The 17,902-nt window shown below is 38.2% G+C and overlaps 1 protein-coding gene across 10 annotated transcripts in view; it reads left to right on the top strand.

Annotated features, from left to right (window-relative positions):
- Positions 1–17,902, top strand: part of nav2a (neuron navigator 2a) — a 244,695-nt gene that overhangs the window by 138,555 nt on the left and 88,238 nt on the right. Inside the window, exon 1 of one of the 10 annotated variants that reach the window (XM_038272994.1) lies at positions 7,811–8,237. The exons of 8 other annotated variants lie outside the window; for them this stretch is intronic. In XM_038272994.1, coding sequence (XP_038128922.1) covers positions 8,187–8,237 — 51 coding nt within the window. In that variant the 5' untranslated portion in view covers positions 7,811–8,186. Of the gene's footprint in view, positions 1–7,810; positions 8,238–13,226; positions 13,426–17,902 lie in introns of those variants that run through there. One more of the 10 variants, XM_038272918.1, reaches the window with a different exon arrangement.

A 17,902-nucleotide genomic window follows, 5' to 3' on the forward strand; every position in this document is an offset into this window, starting at 1 on the left:
TTGGCTTGCATGTTGCGTACACCTTTAACAAAGGGTTAAGCCATAATGCAGCAAGAGCAGCAGGAGGAGGAAGAGGGAAGCACCCAGAGCCTATTTACAGGATGGGATGATGCAGATCTGCTGTTGTTTCTGTGGCTTGGAGAGTGTAAATTCAGCCACTATGTGACTACTCTGTATTTTCAGGGTTTCCTGTGTGTATTTAAATGTCCTACCAGGCTGTGCTGACTTTAAACCTTTTGAAAATGCTGTTATTGCTCAGAGGTGTCTTTTGCATAAACTCGCTGCTGCCCTCTAGTGTTCAAGTTATTTTGCACCCTTTTCCATTCATAAAGTCATGCACTGGCATAGCTCCCTGTGAGCAGCTCTGTCAAGGCCAGCATATTTGCTTCCCTTTCATTTATTAATGGATCAGTTGTTCATAACACTCCCCTCTTTCCTGTTTTATCCCAGAGTCTGTCGTCCGCTCATTAATTTTAAGCTGCAGCTCTTAAAGATATTAAAGGTGTAAAATCTGCTGCCATGTTTTTACATAACCTTAAATTAATGCAAATAATTAATGCAAAATACACATAGGAAGATGAAAAGCATTCATATTATCATATTCAAAGAGAGATTTCCCCATTGTGGGACAATAAAGGGATTTTCTAATCTATTTGTCTTTGAAATTGTGTGATAAAGACCTACCATGTAAATAAAAATCTTTGAAGGCAAAAGGCAAACTGTCAAGCCTAACTGGACTCACTGTTAAAGCCCATTAGTCTATGAGCTAAATCTAAATTGCATGAAGACATAATCAAGAGATCTGCTTTTAAACAAATCCCTATTCAGTAGTAATAAGCTCTGGCTTAATAACAAGTCATCATTGCCATTGATGCCTCAGCGAGGAATGGAGACCAGGAGGTTATGGGTTCATAATTGAAGCAGATTTAATGTATACGTATTTATTTTCTTGGACGATATTGACAGAACACCCTTTCTTTGTATTTGTTATTATTGTCATGAGTCACTGTTTGTGTGGAGGACCCAGACGCAGAGACCAGTAGGCAGAGGTGAATTAAAGTCTGTTTATTCAGGTCCAGAAGCAGGAATCAGAGTCCAACTGAAAATTACAAACGTACCAGAACCAAGGAGACATCAGGGATTAACCAAACCAGAAGCCAGGGAGAGACGAGGAACACAGACAGAAGTTAGACAGGATGTTTGACGAGGATCCAGCAAACAGGAACTGAACAGGGAGGGCTTTTAAAGGGGACAGAGACATAGAGAGAGCTGACGAGGAAATTGGCAGCAGGTGCTTGGCAGGACAGAGAAACAGAGGAAGGGAGGACAAAAGAGGGCAGCAGAGGACAACAAATGGATAACAGGAACAATCAGACCAGGACCATGACAATTATGGGTTCAAAATTAAATGGATGACACCTATATTTAATATTGATTGCACTGTGTTATTGAAATAAGACAGTCGGATCCAAAGGTCTTCATCAGCATCCTTAGACAATTTAGCTCATCATGTAATCAACAAGGTTTATCAAATTTAATTTATTTTGCTTTTTTTTTTTAATAATTTACGGTAGTATTAATTATTACTCTTTAAATCCTTAACATGCTTATTAATAAAAGAGTCTAGTTATAAACAAGCTAGAGTTACTGAAGATGTGGGAAGTTGAAATTACAATAGTTTCCAATGAAATGAAGCAGTATAAAAACATAGCATCTATTCTGAAACCTTACTTGCTCCCATTAAATTACATTCAAAATGGGTCTAATATTTGACCTTTGTTTTAATTAGTCACATACTTTTATACATAAATTAAATGTGATCAAGAAAATATAAAATTCTATGAGATACATAAAATGTTCTGAGGAGATTCAACCTTGCTGACCCCTTATGGAGACCTTTCTTAATACTGGTGTTCCTTCCCTCCTAGTGTCCACTTAAATGCGATATTGCCTTTTTTATGGTTCTTGCATTTAGCTGGAGTCTCCTGAAGATCTGAGCAGGTGAGAGAGAAAGCCAGATCAGCAGCATGCTGCATTGGATAGCTAATGTCTTCCTGTCCAGAGCTGGACAGATTGGTGGGGGTTCTGGGTGGCTATATTGCCTTTATTATTTCCATGACAAAGGACCACACAGACATGTCTCCTCAAGAGGCACTGCTAGTTAAAGCCAGATTTAATGGATGTTTTAGAGGCTCATTGTCAAGAGGATCATTGTTGGAAAGAAATAACCAGGTTTTAACAGACTGCAGAGTTCAGACAAAGAGCTTTGAAAAAGGAACATGTTTTATTGAGGATTGTCTCATCCTTATGGATTCAAATTAACAACCTTATCATTCTGTGTCACTGTTTATGTGTAGGCATTGCCTCCTAAACACTCTTTGTCAAGGACAAATCAAGGCTATTCGCCTTCATTTCTGACAGCTGACTCTTAAGAGATAAGAGATTTCCAGCCAGCAGCAGAACTGTGTTTCTGCCGATAAGAGCAACAGTACACCTGTGTTTCCTCTCTTAAAAAAACAAGGCAGCTGTCCTGCAGATTGATCTGACTGAACGGCAGAAACCTGACAGCCTGGTTGCTTCAGGCAGATGCCTGTCAGATAGCAGCAGGCCTAAAGGTAGCAGCTTTTTCAGCTAAAGGATGCTGCTCAGAAGGACCCACGATGGTGAGGGGGGATGTCCTTCTCCATTAGACAAGTCATTTACCATCTAATTGTGGTAGCATTTCTTTTATTTTTAATAAAACTTTTTCTAATCGGTTGATGAGAATCACTCTCCACTGTGGCCGTCAGAAAGAGTGGCATTATTACCAGCTTGTCAGGTTGGCTGCCGAAAATGTCTTGGGCACATCTAAACCTTCTGTGGCGTGAGCGTCACAACTCTAATTTTTTGTATTTACCTCCCTGTTAAAAAGCATCATCACAGATTTATATGTCTTTGTTTTTTGCTGATCCATTGTCTATTTGCACATATTATTGTTGGGGCACCGCTGACGGAACCCACTCAGGTCTTATCTGCCTTTCTTAAATTTGGTTTTCCTGATTCAAAAGATAAGACTTGCCAGAATTAGCATCTATGGGGGAGTTACAATAAGAAATCCAGTGTTGTCCTAAAAGAATATAGGTCTACTACACATTACCTAAAAAACAGTCCTGATGGGCAAATATATTTTGAGCAATTTCAGATGGAAGATGTGTACTGTTACCAACCTATGGCATAAAAAAAAGAACATCTTACCAATAAATATAGTGGTGATAGTGGGGGGTGGTCTGGGGCTGCAGGGGCAGATCTAGAGGAGCGGCCAGGAGGCCATGGCCACTCCTACTCAATCATTGGCCACCACTGTAGTTGCCTCTCAGGTTATTTGTTGCTGCCTCTTCAATGTAATTTCATACCCCTGGTACAAGTAGTTCCAGACTAAGCCCTGATGGTGTCAGCAGTGATACCATCATGTGGAATTTCCTACATTTTAACACTGTTATAATAACCAAAAACTGAATACAAAAATGTAGACAAAAATCCTTCACAATAATAAACAACAAATAAAGAGGTTTAATACAGAAAGATAACCCTTTTATATGAAGTAGCTTTTAGTTTTTATAGGGGAGAGTTTGTCTCTGCAGTCACCTAGAAGTCTTCTCTAGAGATAAAGAACATTGCTCAGCCCAGTTAATGTATATATTATGTAAAACCATAAATAAATTTAATTGGCACTAATGTATAAATATGTATATAGCTTTATCAGCAGGGAACCTAATTAAAATCTGGTCTGTTTTTAGTGATTTATTTGGAAAATCTAGATGTGCCCTTTCATTTTCCTGTTGGATTATTTGGATCAGTATAGATTGACTATAAAAAGTTTTCGCCACCTATCAGTTTTCATCCACACATCAGTGCTGCCTGACCACCCCTTTGAACATTTTGTGGAACCAGCACTGGTTAGGTGCTGATGTGGCCACTTCTGTAAATCTCTTAGCCACCCCTGAAATACATTCCTAGAACCGCCACTGTGGAGCTTTTATGTTTTTTTTAGGATTCAGTTTGTAAATTTAAGTGCACCAGAAAGTCTTCAAAACTAAAATTGTCTTACAGTGACTGTGAGGCATTGATTATGTTGACAAAATGGATCCAAATTCATCCACATTAAAGTTAGAGATCACCACCAGCTGTTGTCACCAAGGTTGGTATCATCAGTTTTCTATTTTAAAGGGAAGTTACCTTAGTTGTTGTGGACACCTTTCACTATTGGTAAATATAATCATTAAATTGATGCATTTTTAATGACATTTTTTGGGTTGTAAAATTTCCTTGTTCTGAAACATTTGGGTTTGAAAAATCTCTAAGTGGCCAAAACTTTTTCATGCTGTGATCATATGGCGTTTGGCTCCAGCAGTAATGACCTCATCTCTTTCCTAATGTATCTCGATCAGATTCCACTTCCTGTGCGGTTGCCCCCACTTTTTTCCTGTCTGAGGTCATGGCTGAGGACATAACCATATTAATTAAGACCCTACATCTGCTTCTCCTGAGTCAACATCCTTCCATCGATCCCTCTCCAAGGTGCCCTCCTCACTCTGGCTTCTCTGCTTCTCCTCTTTCCTTGTGTCAGTTGTCACATAGAGCTTGTTGGGAAGCACAAATGGTGCTTTGTGAGCGGCACCCCCTGGAGAATCAGACCTGCCCAAGCGGTTAGACTAACACAATCAGCATCATATCTGTCTGGGAGCTGGAGCCTGAATGAAAACAGAAATCAGGAGGTAAAGGTCAGCAGGACTGAAGTCACTCTTCCCCGGGCATCAAGTTGAAGGTGACAGCAGGGCCATGATGCTCCCTCTCTGCTGTCGGACCTGTGTAGAGCTAGCAATGCACACCTTTCACTGATGTAGATATAGATGCATATTTGACATCTTTTATTTCACTTACTAGTTACGGTTGTATAAAACCATCCAATCATATCTATAGTTCTGTTTAATGATTGGGCCTGTGCTTCTAGCTGCTGGGGTTTCCTTCTCTCCAAACGGCGTGTTGAGTTGAATATGATTGTTCAGGTTAAACAGACATGACAACAGCAATGAAATATCGACCTGCTTTGTGTCAGTGCCGTCTGCTTTTGAAAGGATGACGGAGAGTATTTTCACATCTCCATGCTCAGCTCTTCTCTCCTGCAGCTTCAGGCACCGTCTCAAGCTGCTTTATTCTCATTTCAGCATCGATGAAATTGCAATAAGAGAGAGCACATGCAGGAAAGAGCTAAGCTGCTGTGGTTAATATTGCATTCCAAAGCAGAGTTGTAAATCTGACGTTCAAGAAGCATTTTACTCACCGAGTTATTATTGATCAAAGTATATACAAAAATAAAATTTGAATTTTGGGGATAATCTAAGTTGAAGGGCTGCATTATGTTTATTAATTTATAAAATCTTTCAATGTCCTCAGCTAATGTTACCCACTGAAAATATACTCTACTATATGTGATCAGATCTTCTCTGTTAGTCTGAGAATATCTTTTTTTTTTTTTTTTTTTTTTTAAATAAGGTTTTATAGCCAACCACCGGTCACCTTTTTTCTTAGCACCCTTAGAACTTGTTTGGGGGAGTGTTGGTCTAGTGGGTTAGATTAGTGTGCTTGTCCTCCGAGAGGGTTGCAAGTACCCGGTTCGAATCCGACCCACACCCCCATTCCACCATCTTTTGTTCCTGTCTCCATCTACAGCTAGTCCATATGTCTCTAAACCCCCCTCTATGCCTTTACCCAAGCAGAGAGTCTATGAGGCGGGTCCATCTCCCCCCATTATCAGAATACTCTTGTAACCCAGCTATGAGAGCTCAATGGCAGGGGTCCCCTGAACAATAGCCCCTACTCTGTGGGGTTACCCCCCCCTGTTGCCCCCATTACACTGTGTTTTATTTCGAACTGTGAAAGGAACCAATGCTCCATCCTCTCACTGTGGCTGCACTTACTGAGCTTGTTGAAAGCCTGCTTTAAAACTGTTAAACATGAGCTCTGAATGCTGACATATTTTCCAAATGTAGAGTCACAGTCCCGGCTGAGTTCTGCTGTTCTAAGCAATGGGAAAATGTTAGACTGGTGCTAAGACTGAGTGGACGAGTCTCCTTTTATGTCCTGCAAGTTAAGATGCTACATTTGTTGCTTAAACATTTACAGCTTTTTTGCATTAATTAACATATTAAAACAATCCACCCAACAATAAATATGTTTAGGAACCTTGGTTTCATCTAAAAATGTCAAGCGCTCTTAAGCATTCTGCTGTATTGCCGTTTGTATGTTTAACCATTACTATGCCATTCCATGATGTCTTGCGATTCTAATATTGGTTAAAATTATAATCCTTTCAGTAAAATATCTTGCATGAGGCAACATATTTTAATATAATTATTGTTCTGATTATCTTTGCATTCAGCATTATAAGAAACAGAGTCAACTTTAATTGCCAAGATTGTGCACCCAAACAAGAAGCTTCATTTTGCTCTCAATGACGATATTTTAAATCTATATGTAGTTGCTGAGGTAACACCAACTAATCACTGCCATAGTCAGTACCTCAAGCAGTGGAAATGGAAAGAAATGGCAAAAGTAAGCACTGGCACCAGTTTAGCAATATAACAGATTGGCAGGAATGCTAAATCAGACTTTAGCCATTGTTCTCTGGTTTTAAATTGATATTCTATTGAATATCCTGATGAAAGTCTCTGATGTAGGGCTGTTCAGAATATGATTAATTAGCATATGTTGTTTAATTACACACACTGCCAATTAGATCTTGTGGATATTATATCTGGATACTGACACATAATTAAACTCTAAACTAAACTGAACACTCAAATCTTAATATTAAAAAGTTGCACTGTCTCACGATGAGCTTATTTTTTTAGGGTGAAATAAAATGCTGGATTCAGATGAAAGAGATGAGAGTCGATCTTGTTTCTGTCATGGATGTCTGGGTTGCATTTTAACTATTTTGCTGCAGTAAAACTGATATATATCATTTAAGGGTTATTGAATAGCATATTACTTTAGCACTACATAGAATAGGAATAAAATATCCAATGGCCTCTGAGTGATTGTGATGTCAAGGACCTTTTAAGTATTTAGTTCAGCCTGTTGTTAGTGATCAGGCCTCCCCCTGCTGTGGGAACTTTTTGTAAATCTTGGGTCTTTCCCAAAATTCAAATCCAGCTTGTAATTTGTGGTCAGGAATGGAGTGTGCATGCATGCATGTGTATGTTTTTGTGCACAAAAGGGTTGGTGCAAGTTTGAACAGAGGGCAACCTGCGCTGCGGGTTCTCTTCCGCATGCACTCAAAATTTTATAAATACTTAGGTTATGAACACAGAACCACAGAACATATGCACATAAATACATGTGTCTACATCGTGCAGTGAGTTGTGAGTGACGGCTGATCAGAGAGTGGTTTGGTCCATCTGTGTTTGGCTTTCACTCACAGTAAGACGCTGTTTGAAGAAATAACTAGATAACAGATTCTTAATCTGGGGTTTTGAGTGGTTTGGCCCCTGAACTTTTATATTTCTCAGCTGTTCGATTTTCGTAAATTGCTTTTAAAAGTTCCTGGATCATGCTCTTTTTTTGCTGCTTTTCTTTAATATTCTTTTTGCTGTTATCATGGGAGGTGCGTCATATCGGGGGAGGGGTAACAGAGGTTGCAAGGTCTGTCCCTTTCTTATGCAGTCTCCTCCCCACATGACCAAAGGTCCATTGAAAAGCAATTGCACAATGTGTTGCTGTGGGCAAGGGAGGAGGAGGATCCTCTCCTCCTCTTCTCAGCGCATTTGGCTTGGCAGCATCTCAAAGCAGCATCAGAGGCTGCAGAGCTCCTCTTGCCTTTAACCTCCAGCATTTAATTCACCCTCCTCTCTGGTCCAGAGTGGGTGGGGAAAAGCTGGAGGGATGAGGTTCTTCTAATCCAGGCATACAGACCTACGGGGTTCCAAGTTAGCAACAGCTTTTTACAGTAGTCCCTTCAGGCTCTTATTTATGTTACTAAACCTGCAAAGCAGTCTTGGATTCCTTTCTGTGTTTCAGGATTTTGCACTCCAGTTTTGTTAGGTGCTAGTGGTACAGTTGCCTATGTGTGGACCTAGCAGTTCCACCCGCAGTCATCCTAAATGTGAGGCAGGTGTTTCAGAAGAAGGCTGGCTGCATGACGCAACATGAGTTTGATGCTTTGCCGTTGGGAGCAGAACAATTTCACCATGAAACTGGTAGGTGGAACACTTCCAGGTCATCGCAAAGCTCAAGCAGCAGGTTGGGTTTAGGTACCGGTAATTGTCAATTTCATATTTTTTTCTGTGGATCAAAGCGTGGATACTTTAGGTTGCTGAAGTCAGATTGGTGATAAATGCTGTCATCCTTGATCCATTCCTTATGCTGTCTGTGTTCATGTCGGTTTTAAAGGGCTTGTCTTTTCAGGCCATACCCATGCAGCGGATTTGGTGTTAGATTTCAAGGCTCTGAATTTGCAATGCTTTCATTATACTGGGAAATACTTTCAGGATTTCCCCTCACCTGATTCTACCTTTCACTTTGATGTCTGCTTAGAAAGTTAAAACTGGGTTAGTCGCACCTTTGGAGTTTTGCAGCTCATGTGTGCACAAGTTTATTTTCTGTTGAAGCATTAGAACAGGAGCGTTATTTCATTTCGCATTCAGCATTGTTGTAAAAACCAATGTTTTTAGGAAATCTGGTCTGTGCAATTTGATGCTGAAGAGGTGTTAAATATTCATCATCTGGGATTCCAAGATAAAATATAAAGCAGGTCAGCTGCAGAAAGGTCATGTGGTGCAAACACATAGAAAATCAGACCTTTATAAAGATATTGTAGCTATTAGAATAATAAGAAGCAGATTTATTAAAAGTCATTTTATACATAGGCACCCTGTTGAGGTTGTGCATAATGCAAGTAGCCGGGGGCATGCCCTCTGCTTCTCTCTCCATTTCTCAGCCATATCCTTTATCTAGATCTCTTATGGCTGCAGAGAGGAAGGGAAAGCAGTGGAGGTTCTTACCGGAGCCTTTAGATGAGTGGATAAGAAGGTGAGCTTAATTACACACGGCTAACCCCCACACAGACTGGCTGAAAACACCCTTTGAGTCAGTCTGTGTGTTGCTGTGTGAGGGACAAATATAGAGTAAAACTGACAAAACATCATAGAACATGAAAGCATCAGCATATTTAGAAGAATAAAATGACCTTCCCCGTTTGCTATGGAGTCTAGTCAATGTCATTTATCTACTCTCTTAATATGCAATTTGATTGATTATTTGATCGTCTTCCTTATATGACCTGGGAACATAAATCAAAATGTGTTTTTAATGTCTTGTCTTTTTAGATGGACATGAATATATAAATCAGATGCTGACAAACACTCCCCACAATTTTTTTTATAAAAAACTAGACAAAAAGACCAACAAAAATAAACTGGGCACTACATAATTATTATTTCCATAATGATGAGTATTTGTGAGATGAGTATTTGTAACACTTTAAAGAACAGTGGCAGCCTAGTGGTTAGGGCATAAGGCTTGGAATGCTGAGGTTGTGTGTTCGAAACCTACTCTGGGTCTCTGAACAAGACCCTTAACCCCTGATTGCTCCCTGGGCGCTGCACAGTAGCAGCCCACTGTTCTCTAAAGGGATGGGTTAAAAAAAAAAGATAATTTAAGTGATTGGCAGCAAATCCAATAGTTTATGCTAACGAAGTGGCAAATATCTGATATTGATAGTTTCAGTTTAATAGTAACCAAAGTACCTGTTCAGGAAATCCTGTTTTCTTTTTATCTGTAAGGTTTAGAATTGGCCCTTCTTAACTTAATATGTTGCACCAACACAGGTGCAGATGCACCAACATATTTTCCCTCCCACATCTTTGGCTTCTGAGCATATAACTTTGTTTCCCGTGCTCCACCAGCCGGGTTAAGGCCAAGTTGTTTGGTCTACCATGTGTCTTGTATGGCTTCACAAAACCACACAACTTCTATGTGCCAAATAGAGTACAAGGAGAGACATAAGGGCTGGTTTAGAACTGGCCTGCTTCAGCTCCCTGTGGGCTAAAGCCACTTTAGAGGCCTGTGTGAGAGCAGTTGGAATAGGGCTGACAGAGTAAGAGTTGATATGGACCAAAAGTCATCTTTAGCTGATGCTGCTAGTTGTGTTCTGATTGCCTTCTTTGATTTAGATAAAGGTGTGTGCAAACCATATCACATAGGTTGGTTTGGATCTTCTATTTGGTAAGCTAGTAAGGTAGCATGCATTCATACTCTGCATGATGCTTGGATATTTAAAAGGACCTACAGAATATGACCTTGATGCCCACAGTGTGAATTTGATGAGGCAGACATTGCTTTTTGTTTCTTTATGCAAGCGTTTGTTAAAAATGTGATGCAGCAAGTTGAATTGTTTCTTTAACTTTGAGCTTGGTTTGTTCACAAATACGTACGTCAAAGTAAATATTTACTAATTTGATTGCTTTTAAGCTCAGCCAAATAAACTCAGCCTCCATTCCCAGATTTCACCATAAGTGGTGGTTAAGTTCTTAAAGGAGGAGAGCTCCCAAACAAAATTCAGCTTAAAACCCCCCATACAATGTCGGGCCAGCCCTGACTAGCACAAAGTGCTTATTAGAGGAGATGCAGTTTTTTGCTCTTTCATGTCGGCTTCTTACAACTTCTTAATGCGAGGTAGATGTCAAAGTGGAACCTTGTATGAATTTGAATAAAATTGCACTTCTTTAATAATATTTTAGAAGGTTGAATTGAAGTACACTTGCAACAAAATTTGGTTGAAAAATGTTTTCAAAACAGGAGATCCAACAATATCAGTAACATGATGAAATTCAGCAGCAGTAAAATTGCAGCAGATTGTGGTCCTCTGCTGCATAAAAAAAAAAAACTTGTGCATCAGGGAAAAATCTCTCCTGTACACACAGATTAAGGCCGATATACATCTGGTTGTACTGTACAACTGAATGAACAAAGAATATAGAAAACTAGCAACTATCACACCTCTGTGTCCTTTCCCCACTTACTGTATGACTTTTTTAGATTATTGTATTAGTGACTGAATCACTCCATCCATCATACTCCCACCAGCCATCTGCTGGATGGCCCAGCTTGGGTCAGAGGGGATGTTACCACATGTCACCCTCAGCTCACTGCAGCATGGAGACATGATGACTCCTTATTGATGAAAGTGAACAGATGGAGCTGTATATAACCAAGTATGTTTTCTAAATCTCATTCAGGTTTTCAAACAAAGCATTCATCGTTCATCTTAAAAAGAGAATAAAATATATGGTCAGTAAAAAGCAGCAAATAGGACTGAAAACCCAAATGATTAATGGATTGTGTTTACTTTCAGTTTTCCTTTCTTCAAAGCTTCTAGGAATTTTGCCGATTTACTTTTAATGAAAAACAACCTGGCTTAAAGGTACTGCCTTAATTATAATAAAGGTAACTGAAAATAATTAAATAAAAGATTTAATAAATCGGAGAAGACAAGGATTGAAACTAATTGCTGAATAAGTGCACCTGGGTTTAATTGAGCTTATACTGCTTCTGTTGTTCATACAGAAACTTGTGCGTTCTTGTCCTAAGAGCTACTTACAATGGCTGAACATGAAAGACAGCTCTTTAACAAAATGTTACATCATGGGTTAAAAGCTTTGATCATTGGACGACAATAGGATGATAGATGATGTCAAAACATAAACCAGCAACTAACCTAGAGCTGAAGGACCTCCCCTGCCGTTTTGTCAGTCTATGTGGGATCCAGCAGTGATTTACAGGACCAGGTGTGCAGCACAACAACTTGAATGAGATGTTAGTCAGCGTACGTACGGGAGCAGTCATGCTCCTGCCACTTGTCTTAGATATGAAGAAAAACAACCGTACCTGGTTGGCAACCCAATAAATGTACCACAACAGAATTGGGCATCATCCACTGCTATAAAAAAAAGCATGCACCTCTATTATCATAGGTTCAACTCAGAAATGTATTTAAATTTATAGAGGGGTGAAATGTTAACAAAATGTTTTTACATTAGTGGTAGGGATCAAAACATTTGTCCAACATCAAACTTTTTATAAAGAATATAACAGTTAAAAGGTTTTAGATAATGATTTACAGAGAATTCAACAAAGAAAAAAGAAATGAAAATAACTGACAAAAAATGGTTTGTGAGGCTGAATAATGGCATGGATATTTCTTAGCAGAATGTATCATCTCAGTCTTCTTACCATGGTAAACCTTTCCAATAGTCTATACTTGCACTTTGTTTTATACAATCCAATTCACTACAGTAAAGCGATGGTAGATTCAGACTCCATTCACACAAAGACTACATTAGGTGTAACTGCAACAATATTTAGTCGTTTATGCTGTGAATCAAAACAGATTCGAAATTTTGGGAGATAATTTGCTATAATTTTTTTAAACCGCGTCCTAGAGTTTAAAAAATTATGATAACACTGGTTTCAGTGTGTACATGTAAGCTACATTTTTTATTTTTTTTTTTTTACTTTATTTAACATTGTAGTTCCTCCACCATCTCTAACCCCTATCTGCCTCAGTGCGTCATGTTATTGTGTTTACCTCTTATTGACTGTCATCAGTGGTTTTTGGTGAGATTCTGTGGCGGTTTATTCATTTCCATTTGAAATCATTTTAGTATTTTGGAATTGAATTGTGTCACAGCCTCACCAAAGGACTCAACATAGGCACTAAAACGTCTTCACTAGTTTTGTGTACACTTAAATGGATACAGTTTTTGTTCAAAGCCATTTATGAAAGGATACCATGTTTGACTCTGTATGAACTAGGCCTTTGAAATACCTGCTGAAATAGAATTGAGAATTTACCTTGCTGCATTCCTAAAGATTTTTTTTTTTTAACTGCATTTAATGTGTTTTAGAAAGGGGTCAGTTGGACTGCATATGCATTTCTGTGTATTCTATATATCTGTTGGCAGAGGAAGTTAAAAGACCCAAGTGTCTGAGTCAGTGTACTCCACACAGACTAGATGATACTTGTGAGAGACGGCGGTGGGTGGGCAGGGGGTTGTAACAGTGTCAAGATGTCCTAGGATTCACCGAGCAGTCTGAAAAGGAGGGGTAGAGATCTATGGGGAGGTAAAGCATGTCATGTACCAACAGGCAGCAACCCGTAAAGAGATGTGATGAGGATAAGACGGTCAGCAGCCTGTGGCCACTAAACTCCTCCTGTTTTCACAGACTCCTCTCATCTTTTGTTCTTGTGGAAGTTAAGGAATGTCAAGTTGTTTGTTTGGGTCAGTCAGTGATCCTCATTAGTAAAGACCATTCATGGCGCTTTATTACAGCCTCAAGGTGCCACCCAGGAGCAACAGCCATTTCTCCTGTGAAAGCTACAAAGTGGTAAGAAATTAAGAGGAAGCAAACCTAAATGTCAGTATTTATTAAATATTTAATTTTCTTTTTAAAAGACGAAACAACCTGTTAAAAATTTAGCAAATTAGGACAATAATCACTGCAATAACCAAAGATGTTAACATAGGGGACCTATTTGAAAAACTGATATAAGAGGAAAGGTCAGCTCTAAATAGATCTGTCATGAGTAGAACCAGATATGCAGAAGCTGTTTGGATTTATTATAGAAGCTAAGGACAGGAAAAGGTACTCTGTGAATCTGATATGCCTCTTGAAGTTTAGTGCTCTGATTTAGTTAAATCGTAGTTAGTCTGACCTGGGGTGTTAGAAGAACCTTCATGTTTGCTGTTTTTAAGTCAAATGTCGAATTCCTTTAAAGGAACCAGACCACGATTATTCATATTAATCACTTCAGTAATAATAAAATGAGTTGTAAAAAAAAGCATCTTCTTAAACTTTTTAGTTCATACCAGCTTTTGTTCTCCTCGTTTTCTCCAGTTTTAGCTGAATTTAGAACATATTAATTTTGGAAAATTACTTGCAACACTTAATGAACCCTGTAAGTAATAAGACTACAGTAATAGACCCTGAGTTTTAAGCATAATAGCTTCTGCCCTGTAAATAACTTTGACGGATAAGCCTCTGTTGTTGTAGTTTGTTTTGGTTTGATGCAAAAATGAGAAACAGTCAATCCTTGGTGGTTTACATGCTTGACCTTTAACAGACAGAGTAAATGGTCCTTTAAATGCCTCCCCATAATTAACCTGTTCTGAAATAACTAAGTCTGAATAAAAATACATCAACATTAGCATGCTATAAATACCGGAGGCGTTGTAAAGAAAATTTCCCCTTTAATACACTTAAGCTGAAGGTAAAATTTAAATTGTATTGTTATTCCTTTAGACAACTGTTCACTATTTGCTTTTTAATATTTTACTCAGTCTGAGGAATCTTAATCAACAGTTCCTAAACTTTAGATGGATTAGACAGATTTCATTTTTTTTCAGGAATCTCTCATTATTTCTGTTTAAGAACCTCGAAAAATCCATAACAACTTTGGTTATAAGAATCACACTGATGCACTGGAAAAACGATCTAGAAATAAGTACAAATTTCTTAAATTAATGTATTTACCCTTAATTTATATGTAAATGAGATGATTTGCTAATGGAACGAGTATTTTTACTATTTAGATAAAATGGACTTGAAATAAAACAATGCAATTGTGCTTTCTTATTTTAAATGTAAATTGTCTTGTTCCATTGGCAAATTGTCTCATCTCAATTCAAGAACAAATGCACTTATTTTAAGAAAAAATGACTTATCTAGATTTGGATTTTTTCCAGTGTGTAATAACCAGAATCTTATTTTACTTCATGCATATTACTTAAAGAGCTATAATATGCCCATTTTTTTCTTGATATGTTCGTGCTTGGCAGTTTAACTCAATAAATTAAGTTTTGTTGAGATAAAAAGGCAATTTGTCTGTTATTGAAAATAATTTTCCTTTTGGACGATGTTTGCAGTGCCAGTATTGTCCTGTGTTTCAGTTGCATCTCAGTAGGGGGCCAAATATGCCTTTTCTGCTTTTCTGACATAAATCACAAAGACCTGATACAAAGCAAGCTAGTATTGGTGAAGCAGCACTTACAACAGTCTTGTTCGTAACAACAGTGTTTACATGACATTTTATTTTCTTTCTAAATCACTTTCATCATTATGTCTGTATTCCAACATTGTTTTGTTTGGGTTTAGATCAAATGAATTTGTGTCGTTATACTAAAGTGGTCTAATGCTTTCAGGAACGACTACATAAATTCTCTCTAATCACTCTTTATGTGACAACACACAGTATGATAAGCCCTCGCTGCCTGGTCTAGACTATTGATTATACAATTTAAATCTCTACGTTATGCTTTCATATCTGTTGATGTTAGCATCTTAACAGGGTAATCTTACTTTTATGGTTTATTTGTTGTAAATGTAGATTCTTTAAGCAAGAATAAAGAAGTAGGGCTGCACAATCCAAGCAATCAAATTGAAAGGGCAACTGCAGACTTAAGGAAATTACTGATGCAGAAAAAAAGGAAAAATCTACCAGACTCTGTAAACATCATGACCTGCTCTAATACCTGGTGACATTTGCAAATCTTGCTCCTCAGCACAGAATATTTTTACCGGAATTGACAAGTACTGTTGCACTTAAAAAAAAATCTGAATTCCCCCTTCAACTCAAGGGCACTCTGGCACAGCTGGGCCCTGGCTACCCTTACCCTCTGTCTGACCAAGCAAAGCATGCAGTGCTGGGATGGCAAGCATGTATCGGAGCCTTTTGCTGTCATTGCATGCCAGTCTGATGACTCAGCAAGCCTAGGCAGCAGGGATGCTGGATCCGCGGCACATTTGTGCTGATTGTGTGAAAAGAAGATGCGGCTGTCTGAGAGAGTGACTCATCACAGCTTGTAGCCAGACTTTGAAGAACTGATGGTTTCAATTGGATATTATGTGAAGCTGCATAAAGCTGCGCTTTACAAAAGTTTTAAAAAATAACAAAGAAAGCTGATCATAGTGCTTCAAATGCATTCTGTTGTAATTGTGTGTAAAGTGTTGAATAAAAGGAACTTGGACTTTAGGATTTTTTTTCTCCAGGGATTGGGAAAAAAATATACATTACACTGTCACAAGTACAGCACAATGTAATTCACTCTTTGCATTTAACCCATCCCCTTGGGGAGAAGTGGGCTGCCATTGTGCGGCGCCCTGGGAGCAGTGTGGGGTTAAGGTTTTTGCTCAGGGACCCAGAGTGACAGTCTGTGGGAGTGGGTTTCACACTCACCACCTCAGGATTCCAAGCTCTATGCTCTAACCACTAGGCCACCACTCCCCTGATAGGCATTATCATTCAGTAAAATATCTGATCATCCACCAACAAAAGGATAAAAGCTGTACATTGAAGCATTGTAGTGTCAGTACTTGGTTCTGAAATGAACCATTAAATGTCATGAATCAATTTAATGTTTTTGCTACTGTACATAGTGTAGTAGCGCTGCTTCGTTGAGGACATGTGGCTGTGGTATACATAATAAGGCAACTCTTTGAAATATAATTAAAAAAGACCTTAAAGGCAACTGATTGTCAACAAGGTTATGTTTCTGTTCTCTTTTTTTGAAGAGGATGCTGAAAGGTTCTTAATAAGTCTGATTGATGTATTACTTGGACAGGATACTGACTGGCCTCATCAACACAAAGAACAGTTTTCATAAAGCTCTGAGTGAATGAGTTGGTGTCACATTGCTTTAGTGTTGACTGGAATACCTCTGACCCCAGCTCCAATTATCAGCTCCTAAAAAAGACCCATGCTCTCTTGAGGAAACAGTTTGAATTACTGGGAGCCTGTGGGAATGATGGGATTTTCCATAGCAAAACATCGTGCCTGAACAGCTGCTCTTTGATCTTAGAAAATATTTTCCACCATGTTGACATATGAAAAAGATAGAAATATTAAATAGACTGATAACATTGTTCCAAAAATAGTCTATTAATCTATTTTCCAATTTTTAAATACACCAGAACCAGCACAAACATCAACTGTATGGTTCAATAAAAAAAATTGGAAATAGATACTTAAATCATCTGTCTTTTATGTATGAGAACATAACTCAAAATCCAAATATTTTTGTTTCATCACAACATTTATTATTTATATAATTCTACATTCAGACATTACTAAGACAGATAAATCAGACAATCTAAAATGTAATTGATAAATGTGGCTCATAAATAATTTAAGTTTAAAAAAAAGCCTTCATTAGGAATGTGGGCTACACAGTTGTACAGTGGGTAGCACTGCTGCCTTGCAGCAAGACGGTTCCTGGTTTAAATTCCCGGCCTAAGATCTATCTGCATGGAGTTTGCATGTTCTCCCTGAGCATGCATCAGTTCTCTCTGGCTACTCTGGCTTTCTCCCACAGTCAAAAAACAGAACTTTTATTTTCATTGGCTAAATTCTCCTTAGGTTTGAATGAATGAATGAATGAATGAATGAATGAATGAATGAATGAATGAATGAATGAATGAATGAATGAATGAATGAATGAATGAATGATTAGGAATACCATAAATTCTGGAATTGGCCTCTGTAGACTTGCCATTTTATCTCACAGATGATCCCAGGTATCCTAAGAAGGGTAATCAGGGCACTTGGTCTGGCAAAACTCTGCAAAAATGTTTAGTATTGTGTTGATTAACATTGCAAAATGAGGTTTTATTGTAATGATATTTTCTTTACAATATTTACAACACACACCTTGCTCATTTATAAGTTAATTAAGTTATATTTAAATTGGTATTCAAACTTTTCAGTCTTACATAAGCAGAGGCTTAGATAAAATAATTTACTGTTTGGAAAAGATCAATTAAGGTGTTTTTCTTTTGTTACCTTCATAAACGTCCCTTTGATGCTCTA

This window comes from Cyprinodon tularosa, unplaced genomic scaffold (genome assembly GCF_016077235.1).
Source record: "Cyprinodon tularosa strain WSP-4 unplaced genomic scaffold, ASM1607723v1 ctg100, whole genome shotgun sequence".
NCBI lineage: Eukaryota > Metazoa > Chordata > Actinopteri > Cyprinodontiformes > Cyprinodontidae > Cyprinodon > Cyprinodon tularosa.